Source organism: Lontra canadensis, unplaced genomic scaffold (genome assembly GCF_010015895.1).
Source record: "Lontra canadensis isolate GAN:19392208 unplaced genomic scaffold, GSC_riverotter_1.0 scaffold7, whole genome shotgun sequence".
Lineage (NCBI taxonomy): Eukaryota > Metazoa > Chordata > Mammalia > Carnivora > Mustelidae > Lontra > Lontra canadensis.
In genome coordinates, this window is record NW_022631001.1 from 37,113,979 (window position 1) to 37,128,323 (window position 14,345).

At 38.3% G+C, this 14,345-nt stretch overlaps 1 protein-coding gene across 1 annotated transcript in view; it reads right to left on the minus strand.

The window, feature by feature from the left end:
* Positions 1-702: 702 nt before the first annotated feature.
* COPB1 (COPI coat complex subunit beta 1) overlaps positions 703-14,345 on the minus strand; it is a 39,340-nt gene continuing 25,697 nt past the window's right edge. Inside the window, exons 15-22 of the mRNA XM_032853532.1 lie at positions 11,991-12,218; positions 11,653-11,832; positions 9,072-9,216; positions 6,868-6,987; positions 3,489-3,634; positions 2,815-2,904; positions 1,569-1,724; positions 703-1,093 (exon numbers count right to left, since the gene is read on the minus strand). Coding sequence (XP_032709423.1) covers positions 1,034-1,093; positions 1,569-1,724; positions 2,815-2,904; positions 3,489-3,634; positions 6,868-6,987; positions 9,072-9,216; positions 11,653-11,832; positions 11,991-12,218 — 1,125 coding nt within the window. The 3' untranslated portion in view covers positions 703-1,033. The remainder of the gene's footprint in view (positions 1,094-1,568; positions 1,725-2,814; positions 2,905-3,488; positions 3,635-6,867; positions 6,988-9,071; positions 9,217-11,652; positions 11,833-11,990; positions 12,219-14,345) is intronic.

Genomic DNA, 14,345 nt, shown 5'->3' on the forward strand with positions numbered 1-14,345 from the left:
CTTTTTTTTTTTTTTTTTTAAAGATTTTATTTATTTCTCAGAGAGAGAGAGGGAGAGCGAGCGAGCACAGGCAGACAGAATGGCAGGCAGAGGCAGAGGGAGAAGCAGGCTCCCTGCCGAGCAAGGAGACCGATGTGGGACTCGATCCCAGGATGCTGGGATCATGACCTGAGCCGAAGGCAGCTGCTTAACCAACTGAGCCACCCAGGCGTCCCCCAGCACAGCTTTTTGAAGCCCCTGGAGTGGGATCCTCCCAGTGTAGTCTCAGTAACTGGCTGCAGCCAACATAATTCCACAAACATAAAAAAGACTCTGAGCTAAATATGAATGATTAAAATATCTACTTTGGATTATTACTTTTCATTATGATTCAGGATAATTAAGAAGAGTATGTTTATTTAAATCAGAGTTCACAATACTCTTTTAAACTGAAGATGGATCTGTTTTCTCAAGTTATTTGATACTTTCCACTTAGAGCTCAATTTCCAGAAAAATCTCTTTGAACACAGTAAGGCATTTTTAGAGATACTCATGTTGAAATAATAAATAAGTAAAAGTCAATCAAGTAAATCAAGGTCTGTCTCATTTCAGAGCACCAAATTTGTAAATTCTCTTAACAAAGTTTGTATGAAAAACTCAAAGTGATTTAAATTTGTAATAGAAACCTATAACCCAACTAAAAGAAATCCATTGCTACATAACTAAAATTAGGTAATTATATATTTATTTATAAAATAACAAAAGATTTAGGAATAGATCTGTTTATTGTACTGTGAAAATGGTCTTGGTACATGTGAGAAACATTATATACTTTGAGGACAGCATTCAGAACTGTTAAGACAAAAGACAAAACTATAATTTTAAACTCAATCTTGATTTAAGGGAAAGGCTATAAATTATTGGCTGGAATGCATTCAGCATGAACTCAGATTCTATATAACATAAAGCATGAAAGAGTACAAAAGATGTTGGGAGTCCAATAAGCCCATACCTAAATTTTAACTGTAAAGCTGCAAGGACTTTTTGTTTATTCTTATATACTAGTTTTCTTCTGAGACAAGTTGATTTTATCTCCAAGACTTAAGGCCATTCCCTGTAAGGAAGAATGAAAATGTTCAGAATTATTAAATCTATATAAAACCAGTATGTTTTGGTATCTTAACCAAGCCCCCATCAGTGATACCACATCAATAATGAAACCAAGGATATACAAAACAGACTCACCAAAACATTACTTTGTTAAGTACTTTTAGTACTTAACAAGTGCATAGATTTGTAGTTTGGACTTCAAAAAACTCGAAAGAACCCATTTCACAAACACCCTACAGGAATTAATCTTGGTTTAGGCAAATAATCCAGAGTGATAGGTCCAAAAAGTGGGCCATCTTAATGAACCAAAGTTTATTTCTATTCAGAGAATATTATTATTATATATATGCATCTAATATATAAAACACTAGTACAACAGAAAATACTACATATAGAAATAATAAAGAAATAAATTCTTCCTTTTTGTTCAGTTCGGAGATGACCTCAAAAAAGAAAAAAACAAGACACCCAGTTGTTACCTGACTCTTCGCACGAATTCTTATGTGGCCAGTAACAGGGGCCTCTGGTCCCTGTTGAATTGGCTTTTCAATGCTGACATTTGCAAGTGCATCTTCTCCAAATATGGACCGAGCATACAGGTTGGCTGCCATAAAGCCACAGTAACCAGAAAGAGCCTGGAAGAAATGTATGATATATTCAATACTTCACTAGAGAACGAATGACACATAAGCAAAGACCCACCAGCATATATAAATTATCATTTAAAATAAGATTTATTATGTGGTGGTGGTTACATGACTACATACCTCAATAAACGTGACTTTAAAGAAACAGCACTTATTCCAGTTTGCATATATACATTCCCCATTTACTTACAGAGTTGTCTGACTACACCAGACCTTAAGCTCCATGAAGGAGAAGGAGAGACAATTTATTTTGCTCATTTCTTTTTTTTTTTTTTAAGATTTTATTTATTTATTTGACACAGAGAGAGAGAGATCACAAGTAGGAAGAGAGGCAGGCAGAAGAGAGAAGGAAAGCAGACTCCCTGCTGAGCAGAGAGCCCGACGTGGGGCTCGATCCCAGGACCCTGAGAACATGACCTGAGCCGAACGCAGAGGCTTAACCCACGGAGCCACCCACACACCCCTATTTTGTTCATTTCTGTATAAAAGTAGCTCACAGAGTACTGGGCATATGATATTTGTGTATCTGCTAGAGTATTTGTTGAATAAACTAATATATGAATTAAAACCCATTTGTCTGGCAGAACTTTGCTGATAAAATTAGTTTTATAACATTAGCAAGAATTCTACAAAGAAAAAAAATTCCTTAAAGCCTCAGCTTCATTTTTATTTCTATTCTTTTTTCATATATACAGAACTTAGTAGAAAATTCCATATTTGAACAGATATATTCTGACCACAATCAGAGCCAAGAGAAGAGGTCGCAGATATTTTTAATCCAGTATCAAAACCTATTTTGGAATGAGCCTTTAGCTGAAAGGGAGAAGACTGAAAAGAAAAACGAGTCTGACTATTCAGTGTGATCACTGCACTAGGAACAAGCAAGTTGGTATATTCCAGTAGAAAGAGAGAAGCAGACTGATGCATTCAATGGGATAACTTCTTTTAGCTAGTCCAGAATGTCACTGCTTTTCTCATGTTGAACAGTAACAAAAATACATTAAAGGAAATACAAGTAAGCCAGGAATCTGCCATACTACTCTCTATCAGATTTAAGAAGTTTTTGGTCAAATCTTACCTTCTCTGGAGTGAGACATTTCATGTTAGTTGACTTTAATATATGCTGTAAGTAGTCATTTAAATCAATTATATTTGTGTTAACCGTCACCTGTACAGAGAGGAAAAAAAGTCAAGGAGATCATAAACCTTACAATGAGAGAGTTGCATATTTCTGATCTTAGGGTTGAGAAAACAGACTCACATATCATATGGAACCCCCTTTCATGTATTTAGTGGGGAAGGTGGGCAAAAAAAAAAAAGGTAAATGACACCTACAAAATCCAACAAACTGCAAGTTGATATCAGAACTTGCATATACAGATAATGTCATAAAAGATCAAAATGCTGCCTATAAAATATTTTTAATAAACATCAAGGCCACTGACTTTGTAAAACAACTTCTAGATACTAGATTCAATGGTAAATTATTATTCGTACATCCAAGGGATGGGGTATTATCTTTAATGTCTTGATCGATCAGACTAATCATACAACTGCTACCCTCATCAGTTTACAACAACTTACCAAGCTACTCGCATAGTTTCTGGTTAAGGCTAATTTGCAAGAATAGCTATTGAGAGACTGCTTCTTATGCCTGACACTTTTTTTAGTGGGACTACTCTTATCAGAGAATTCCTCAACACTAGCCAGAAAGGAAGATAAGGAGTTCAAGGAAATCTCCCAAGGACTAACTTTGTTTTCCCATTCGAATTCAGCCCACATCTGACGGAATTCAGCATCAGTGCACGTGGCAGGCTGGATATAGTCCATGATGTCGATGTGAATATCACTGAGGACTACACAATTTCTGTCACTTGCTGCTCCAGACACATCATAAACTGCAATGTACACACAAAAAAAGGCCCTGAGTCACCAGAGGCAAATTTCATTTTAAAAAGCTTTAATATTTCCTAATAATTATGATATTAGCCAACTATTTATATAATGCTTAGTCTATCCTGGGCCATATTTTAAATGCTTCACAAAGATTTACCTCTTAAATAGTCTCTTTAATCTTACGTTTGGCTATTATCATTGTCCATGTTATGGATGAGGAAACAAAGAGAAGTCACGTAAGTTGCTCAAGGTCACAGATCTGATTAAGTGGCAGGGCCAGGATTAAAACTCAGTCAGTATATATGTAGCAGGTAAACAGTAGTATTCCCTCAGAGGTGCCTAACTAATATTTCTGAATGAATATTGAGGAGCCACAGTACTTAATAATACAAGATTATTTACTTCTATGACTGCCTTATGTAAAGCAGAAAGTTGTCATCTGATTGGAGCCTATGTTTCCTCCTCCTAGCCTCCTCTCTTGACATTCCCCTACTCTATCTACTTTCAGTGAAAAATGAGGTCACTGAAAATAAGTTTAATTTCTAACCCCACATCTAAAAACAAATTTCTCTCTGAATCCACACTCACCTCCCTACCCTTCATATCAGAGAAGTGTTGTCTCTTCTCTTCTAGATTCGTATTTCCTGCTATCTGTGATCCCTGCTCTGGTTCAGGACATCACTCCAGCAATCATTACCCACCTCACTCTTAAGTTTTTACCTTCATATTCTCTACTGGCTCTTCATTAGTCTATAAACATACTCACCTTAAAAAAATTCTCCCTCGTCCCCTTTCTTCCATCTACTGCCCTCTCTCATTCTTATCAAAACCACAGTTCTACACTCAGAACAGTCTACACGTACTGTCCTTATTTCTCCATCTCCAAGTCTTCAACCCACCCACCACTGCCCAAGATATACCACAAACAATATTTAATTTCACTGATGATCAAAGCCAAAGGGCTCTTCTTTTAGACTTCCTGTTACTTGACCTTTTGCAACTCCAGATACTTTTGGAAGATTTTTCCTTACTTCTCTATCACATTTCAGGTACCTTTGTAGGATTCTCCTCATTTGACCAAGTTTTCAATATTGCTGTTCTCTTAGATTCAGTTTTCAAATCTCCCCTCTTCTCACTTGATGCCCTTAGTGATTTCTTCCATTTCTATGTTTTCAAACAAGTACTTATCTCTAGTTTAGAACTCCTATTCAAGTGTCACACTCATATCAAATTGCCCTTAGACATCTTTAGATATCCAAGCTTGAGATATTACTCAAGCTGCTCAAGACTTACCTTAGTCTCGCTCTCAAATTTGTTCTTCTCTCCTATATTCCGTTTTGGTGATTGCCAAAAATATCAACATAATAAACCCAATAAAAAATTTGAGGGTTACTCTAGTCATTCCCTCTTCAATCAGTCTATGTCCTGGGCATTCTCTCTCCTTAATATTGATAATATTCAGCCTTCTCTCCAACCCAACCACTACTGCACTAGTTTGAGCTCTGTCATCTCTCACCTGTTCTACTACAACAGTTAGTTGTACTAGTTAGTAGTTTCTGCCTCTTCTAACTGGTTGGGGGGGGCGCCTGGGTGGGTTGTACTAGTTAGTAGTTTCTGCCTCTTCTAACTGGTTTTCTATGGTGCTATCACAGAAGTGTTTAATAACGGGCATGCCTGGTGGCTCAGCTGATTAAGCATCCTTGACTCTTGATTTCAGTTCAGGTCATGACCTCAGGATCCTGAGATTGAGCCCCACATCAGTCTCTGTGCTGAGTGTGAAGCCTGCTTAAGATTTTCTCTCCCTCTACCTGTGCCCCCTCCCCCGCCACCCTGCTCATATGCACACACTATCTCTCTTAGAAAGAAAGAAAGAAGAAAAGAGAAGAGAAGAGAAGGAAGAAAGAAATGTAATCATGTAATTCACTGAGAATTCCCTAACGGCTCTAACCCTTTATATCCAGGACTAACTCTGAAATCCTTAGCATGACAAGTAAAACTGAGCTCCCACTAACCTTCCTAACCTAATTTTAAAAAAAAAAAATTATTTATTTATTTGACAGACAGGGATCACAATTAGCAGAGAGGCAGGCAGAGAGATGGGGGGAAGCAGGGATGCGGGGCTCAATCCCAGAACCCTGAGACCATGACCTGAGCCGAAGGCAGAGGCCCAACCCACTGAACCACCAAGGCGCCCCCTGAATCTAATTTTTTTTTTTAAGATTTTATTTATTTATTTGACAGACAGAGATCACAAGTAGGCTGAGAGGCAGGCAGAGAGAGAAAGGTGGAAGCAGGCTCCCCCCTGAGCAGAGAGCCCGACGCGGGGCTCGATCCCAGGACCCTGGGATCATGACCTGAGCCGAAGGCAGAGGCTTTAACCCACTGAGCCACTCAGGCGCCCCCTGAATCTCATTTTTTAAACCACCACCCTCCAGCCCACTTTGAACACCCAACTGTATCAAACTACTTGCATTTGTTCCGGCTGAATCCTATTTGCAGAACACTTAATTAATCTTTCAGAATGCCACGTGAGCATTAGTTGTTCCACAAAGCCTTTCCTAACCTTCCCTCCCCACTCTACCACCACTTTGAGAAAAATGACTAAATTCTACACAGGCTCCAACTTTACCTCACACAAGCTTCCTCTGTAGTATTTACCATTATGTATTACACATATTTATTCTGCTTATCTGTCTTCCCTCACTCCACCACGTATTACCTGAGGAGAGATCTTTTGTCCTCACCATGGTAGCCCCATTTCTACCACAGAACTTACTTAAAAAAAATGTTTATTGACTGACTGAATGCCTCCATATAAGTTAGTCCCCACGTTCCTATGGAACCTCTGCCTATACAAAATTTTAGACTCAGTTCAAACATTATCCCTTGATAACATATCCTCCTCCTCTATAAAGCCTTCTGTATGGTTAGCATTTTTCCTCTGATCCCAAAGCACATAGTATATAAACTAGAACCTCTCACATTGTGTTGCACTTAAATATATTTTACTTATCTATTTCCTTCTTTTGCTTGGCAGTTTCTTGAGGACAATCTCTCTATGGTTCATTTCTGTACATCCACGAACACAGTACAATGCTTAGTAGAATAGTAGGTGCCCCCATAAATGAGAGAGTGAATGAATGGATTCAGGTCCTGTCCTCAAGAAATGTCATACAACTGCTTATTACAGATATCCTTTAATAAAAATATCACATGCTACAAAACAATTCCTTACCTATATTACCAAAAATTATTCCATTTTCTGTTGATGCTACTTTAACATTAGCTTTAATATTCGCAAAATCATGAGGAGCAAGAGTCAAAGGAGATGGTTTTTCCACAAGTTTCAGATCCCCTAAAAAAGATATGGTTTTGATATGGTTAAAATATACATTAAATCACATATATTCTCTCAAATCATAAATCTTATCTCCCCAAAAATAAAATCTTAAAATGTATGCAGCTTAATAGTGTTTAGCAAAGTAAGGAACAAGAGAAGAGTTATGATTCAAATATTTTGAGGACAATATAAAGAAATCATTTAACACCTTATTATTCATATCAATTTGCACATTTTCTTTGAAAAAGTAACAGGGGGGCGCCTGGGTGGCTCAGTGGGTTAAAGCCTCTGCCTTAGGCTCAGGTCATGATCCTAGGGTCCTGGGTTCGAGCCCCACATCGGGCTCTCTGCTCGGCAGGGAGCCTGCTTCCTCCTCTCTCTGCCTGCCTCTTTGCCAACTTGTGATCCCTGTGTGTCAAATAAATAAATAAAATCTTCAAAAAAAAAAAAAAAAAAAAAAGAAAAGAAAAAGAAAAAGTAACAGGTTCCTCAGAATTAGTTTGTGCATGTGTGTGTGTACTTTGGGCTTACCATTCTTTTTCAATGAATGAATATAAAGTTCTCAAAAAGCTTCAGTCTTAAACTATAGACTCCATTACAAAGAATGATAATCCACAGAAGATTTATAAATTTTTAGAAACATAGTTCTTTATAGAGGCATCAAGCTATGCTGAGGAAGATAGGGTAGAAGTTATCTTTTCCCTTAAAGTCCTTTAATCTTTTTTTTTTTTTAAGATTTTATTTATTTGACAGACAGAGATCACAAGTAGGCAGAGAGGCAGGCAGAGAGAGAGGGGGAAGCAGGCTCCCTGCTGAGCAGAGAGCCCGATGCGGGACTCGATCCCAGGACCCTGAGATCATGACCTGAGCCGAAGGCAGAGGCCCAACCACTGAGCCACCCAGGTGCCCCAAAGTCCTTTAACTCTTGCTTAAAAGCCACATGGAATTTCCTAGAGGCACTGAACCTTTTTTTTTTTTTTTTTTTTAAGATTTTATTGGGACACCTGCGTGGCTCAGTTGGTTAAGCATCTGCCTTAGGCTCAGGTCATGATGCCAGGGTCCTGTAATCAAGTCCACATCAGGCACCATGCTTGGCAGGGAGTTTGCCCGCTCCATCTGTCCCTCTCCCTGCTTACGCTCTCTGTCTCTGTTAAATAAATTTTTTTTGAAGATTTTATTTATTTGACAGAGAAAGAGAGATCACAAGTAGACAGAGAGGCAGGCAGAGAGAGATGGGGAAGCAGGCTCCCTGCTGAGCAGGGAGCCCAATGTGGGGCTCAACACCAGTACCCTGGGATCATGACCTGAAGCCGAAGGTCGCTGTTTAACTGACCGAGCCACCCAGACGCCCTGGCACTGCACTGTTTCTATATACAATTTATATTTTCCAACTTCAAAGCCATTGTATAAGTGGTCAGAGAGAGTAAGAGTCATGTGTTTTTATTAAGAAGAAAAACACACCTCAAGTTGCTAATTGAAATAATAATATATTACTTTGGCTACATGTGGTAGGTATCAGCTATAGACTCAGAAATTACCTAGTTCTGTTCTAAGGCAATTAAAAATTTAACTAAGTGAGCCATGTGATAAATCTGTAAGTTAAATAACTCTTATTTTTATCTAGAAAAACTGACATTTGCTAGGTTGAGCTTACTGAATAAACCCATCTGGATGTACCAAGAGCAAAAACCTAAGAAAGTCAAGTACCACAGAGGTTCAGAAAATTGGAGCTGAAGGAGACTAAATATTAAGTGTAAAACTAAGCCTTGATTAAAAATTCTTATACTGGGGCGCCTGGGTGGCTCAGTTGGTTATGTGACTGCCTTCAACTCAGGTCATGATCCCAGGGTCCTGGGATCCAGCCCCACATCAGACTCCCTGCTCAGCGGGAAGCCTGCTTCTCCCTCTCCCACTCCCCTGCTTGTCTTCCCTCTCTCGCTGTGTCTCTCTCTCTGTCAAATAAATAAACAAAATCTTAAAAAAAAAAAAGTTCTTATACTAAAAAGATTTCTTATACAAAACTTGTACATATCTCTTAATAATCTGTCATATAGACTTATTATATAACAAAATTTTTCCTTTATGGTAAATTTCCTTACCCAGAGTAGCTAACTCTAATGTGCAGTTCTGCAAAGTATCACTAGTTTGGTTTACAACAAGTACATCCAGGACAATATCATACTGGTTGACATGAACATAAGCTTCTGCATATACAGGATCTGAGAAACCTGTCAACTGGGTGACCTGTTAAACAAAAATAAAGAGAAAAATCAAGTGACTGAGACAATTTAACCAAACATATCCTAGCCAAATGACTAAGTCTGTTAGGTAATTAACAGATGTGTTTAGATCAGACAAGTCATTTTGAAACTGATACAATAAAATTGTATATAATATAGAGGTGGTAACTGCAAATGGGACATTAGAACTAACAGGTACTAGAGTTTACAGTTCAGTAGGAAAAAGATGTTAAATATGTTGAGCAAATACCTTAAACATGATCTCAATTTAAGGACTGAATAGATTTGTATACATTTTCAGATAAATCCCTCAGCATCTCAATTCACTAGCTGCTCTCCAAAACTTGGGAACTAAATAAAATCCAAATCACACGGTAGTCCCTGCTACCTAAATTCAAGAACTAAATAGATTATACAGCAAGAAATGCTTGTAATTCCAAGAAGATAAATTTTATATGCTTCCCCCGCAAAGTAAAAAAAAACAAAAAAACAACCCCCCGCCCCGAGTACAGCACTTTAAACGTAATATTGTCACCAAAACTATGTGCAACAAAAAATAGATTAAAACTGGATTATATCAGGCGCCTGGGTGGCTCAGCTGGTTGAGAGACTGCCTTCAGCTCAGGTCATGATCGCAGAGTCCCGGGATTGAGTCCTGCATTGCGCTCCCAGCTCCGCAGGGAGTCTGCTTCTCCCACTGACCTTCTCCCCTTTCCTGATCTCTCTCTCACTCTCTATCAAATAAATAAATAAATAAAATCTTAAAAAAAAACAAAACTGGATTATATTAAAATGAAAAATTTCTGTGCATCAAAGGACATTATTAACAGAGTGAAAAGGCAACCTACAGAATGGGAGAAAATACTTGCCAACCATACATCTGATAAGGGACTTGTGATCCAGCAATTTCACCTCTGGGTATAACCCAAAAGAAATGAAATTAGTGCCTCAAAGAGGTATTTGTGGTCCATGTTCATAACAGCATTATTCACAATAGCAGGGTGGAAGCAACCCAAGTGTCTATCAACAGATAAATGGATAAACAATATGTAGTATATATTCATAATGGAATATCATGCAGCCTTAAAAAAGAAATTCTGACACATTCTACAGTATGGATGAACCTTGAAGACATTATGTTAAATGAAATAAGCCAGTCACGAAAGGGCAAATACTATATGATTCTACTAATATAAAGTACCTGGAGCAATCAAATTCATAGTGATAGAAAGCAGACTGGTGGTTTCCAGCAACTGAGGGGAAGCAAGTGTGGGGAGTTACTGTTCAATGGGCATGAGTCTTAGCTTTACAAGATGAAAAAAGTGCTGGAGATGGATGGGATGATAGTGATGGTTGCATAATGATGTGCACATACTTGCTGCCACTGAACTGTACACTTAAGGATAGTTAAGAGGATAAGTTTAATATTATGCAAATTTTACAATTTTAAAATTATTTATTATAAATTTATTACAAAATTTTAAAATGTATAACTAATATTATCAACATCAATTCCCAAATTTAACAGAGAGAAAGAGTTTCAGTAGTTCTAATTCTACTACTAACCTTATCTTGGACCAATTAATCTAAGACTGTTTATTCATCTAATAGAAGGGACTATTTGAGTCTGACTTGTAAATTTATACATTTTAAGAGTAGGAAAACTTTCTCTATAAAATCCGACATGGAAGTCAATACACTAAGAATATAAAAGTGGAGCTGTCCTGTTTAAAGTAACAGAGGACAGGAGAAACAGGGCAGGGTGTCAGAGTAGAGGCCAGAGCCCAGCCCTTTAAGTTTTAGTTAATCTTCAGGGGCCTGGGTAGCTTAGTCAGTTACGTGTCCAACTCTTAATATCTGCTCAGGCCTTGATCTCAGGGTTGTGAGTTTAAGTACAACATTGAAATAAACAAATTTTTTTTAAAGTTTTAGTTAATCTTTATGGATCTCCCAGTTTACGTGTTAGGCTATGATTCCACACACAACCGAAACAAGTTGTAAAACCATCTACTAGACGTATAGTACTAGTGTACAGTAAAATATCAGCATCTGAGTATTATTTCTTTCTTTATTTATTTTTAAAATTTTATTTATTCATCTGAGAGAGAGAGACAGCACAATCTGTAGGAGTAGCAGAGGGACAGGGAGAAGCAGGCTCTCCACTGAGCAGGGAGCCTGACACAGGGCTGGATCCCAGGACCCTGCGACCATGACCTGAGCTGAAGGCAGACACTTAACCAACTGAACCACCCAGGTGCCCCAGCATCTGAGTTTTAATTCCTGTTTCATGAGCCTATCAATCATAGTGACTTGAAAAAACTGATGCTATATAACAAGTTATTTTTTCTTTTAAAGAACATTGGGACTAGCCACTTCCTAATTACTACTTTCTAAAGTGGCTCATTTAAATAATTTACCAGTGTATTTGACATTTTGTTACCTTGTTAAGTTTAGATGCGAGGGGATCTGCTGCCTCTTTCCTCTGTGTGTTGCCCATTGCTGCCAGCAAGCTCAGCTGAAACTGATCTTCCTTGCAGTTCATTTCATTCTTTGCAGTTAGTTGCATAAAGGAAATGGGGTCATCGGGCTGTACTGTCACATTCCTCTTTTCAGATTCTTTCTGTGTTGAGAAAACAATACATCTCTCTTTAATATGGAAAAAAAAGACAGCTTTCTGTAAACCTATAATAGGGACAGCCCTCATATAGAACCGAAAAACCAAGAGAATTTTTTAAAAACCCACAAACCACTTTTAGTAATTACTCATAAGTACTTTACCTTCTGGGATAATTTCTCTTCTTCGAGTTTAGCAGACAGCATGTGAGAAAGGGACTGCCTGCACTCCTTATTGAAAATGTCATTCATTAAAGGTGAACATTCAGACAAGACCTTGAGGCACAGGGAAATTCGATCTACATCATCATCTGTAATTGGCTTCTTAGGAAGAGATGATTTTCCCAAATGAAGGATAGTGGCCATGAGCAACATAGCCTCAGCAACAAAAGACTAGAAAAGTAAAGAAATGGATTATTTACTGTCATGGTTCTCCAATTCAGTAATGTCACTTTATTGTAACTTCACAATCCAAAAAGTAAACCTAATTTTCACTTCACCCGAATAAGAATTCAAATGCTTTAGATTTTTATCTCCATATGTTTGATGTACCCTTTCCCTTCCTATCTTTTTAACTGGCACCTTCCAATACCTTCATTAACTTTCAACTGAAAGATAGCAACAGCTTTTTAACTGTTTTCCCTTACTCTAATCCCTTCACATGCCAATGCTGTCTTTTTTAAAATTCCAACTATAGGGGCACCTGTATGGCTCAGTTGGTTAAGCATCTGCCTTTGGCTCAGGTCAGGGTCCTGGGATGGAGCCTGGCGTTGGGCTCCCTGCTCCGCGGGAAGCCTGCTTCTCCCTGCAGTTCCCCCTGCTTATGTTCTCTCTTTCCCTCTCTCTGTCAAATAAATAAATAAAATCTTTTTTTTTTTTAAATATTTATTTGACAGAAATCACAAGTAGGCAGAGAGACAGGCAAAGAGAAAGGAAGGGAAGCAGGCTTCCTGCTGAGCAGAGAGCCCAATGCGGGGCTCAATCCCAGGACCTTGGGATCATAACCTGAGCTGAAGGCAGAGGCTTTAACCCTCTGAGCCACCCAGGTGCCCATAAATAAATAAAATCTTTAAAAAAATTTTTTTAAAATTCCAACTACAGGAAAGTTAAAAGAACAGATACACTTCACCAGTTGCTCACATTATACCATATTTGCCTTCTTATTCTACCTATTCATGTACACTTACTTTTTTGGCTAAACATATGAAAGAAGGGTTCTTCACCCTATAAGCACTTTAGCATAAATCTCTTAAGAATCAGGACAGTTTCCTTTAGAACCACAGTATCATTATCTCACCTGAGAAACACAACAATCCCAAAAACTTTACACTTAAATGCAAATAAATTTTCCAAACGTCACCAAGTATTTTTATGTTTTTTTTTTTTTTTTTAAATAGAGGATCAGCTTCATGCATTTTATTTGGCTGTTATTCTCTTTAGTCCCTTTTAACCTAGACCAGTCCCCCTAATTCTTTGTATTGTTTCCCATCACAATGACTTTTTAAAAAGGCTGGGCCAGTTTGGTAGAATGTTCCCCACTTTTGGTTAGAATAGGTGATGTTTTATATCTCTTACTGTATTGCATTAGGAGCACATAATGTCAGGTTGCCCCATTATTGGTGGCGCAAAGTGTGATCCCTTGCTCTGCTATCTTAATCCTTATTGTGCACCAATCACTTCACTCTACATGCAAGTACCTTCAGTGACTTCCGACAGCCTTCATGTTAAAGTTTGTACTACCTAGCCTGCTATTCACAGTTTCCACAAGTGACTCCAACTTGCTTTTTTAGTATTGTGTACAATTATCCTGACACATGCTCTATATCCCTGCCAACCCATCTTTGGCTAAGTGATACTCTGCACACATGCCTGAAAAGACTCCTAGAGGCTTGGGAACGAATGAGCAGAAGAATGAGTGTAATAATCCTGAGTCTGGATACAGTCTCCGGAAGAAGAAGAAAGGCGAAGAAACAGGAAAAAAATAGCTACAGAATCATGGCCAAGGGGCACCTGGGTGGCTCAGTCGTTAAGCGTCTGCCTTCGGCTCAGGTCATGATCCCAGGGTCCTGAATTGAGCCCCACATCGGGCTCCCTGCTCAGCGGGAAGCCTGCTTCTCCCTCTCCCACTCCCCCTGCTTGTGTTCCTGCTCTTGCTTTCTCTCTGTCAAATACATAAATAAAATCTTTAAAAAAAAAAAAATATGGCCAAAAGGTTCCCACATTTAATGAAACTATAAACCTGCACATCCAAGAAGCCCAATGAACCAGAAACAAAGGAAACATAAAGAAAACCACACCAAGACAAACCCTAATCAAACTACTGAAACCTATGATAGCGAGAAAATCTAAAACCAGCTAGAGGGAATAGGACACATCCACACAGAGGTGTAAGAATGAGAGCAGGCTTCTCATCAGAAAGCCAAAAGATACTTGTGCTACATCTTTTTTTTTTTTTTTAAGATTTTATCTATTTATTTGAGAGAATGAGTGAGAGAGAGCATGAGAGAGGAGAAGGTCAGA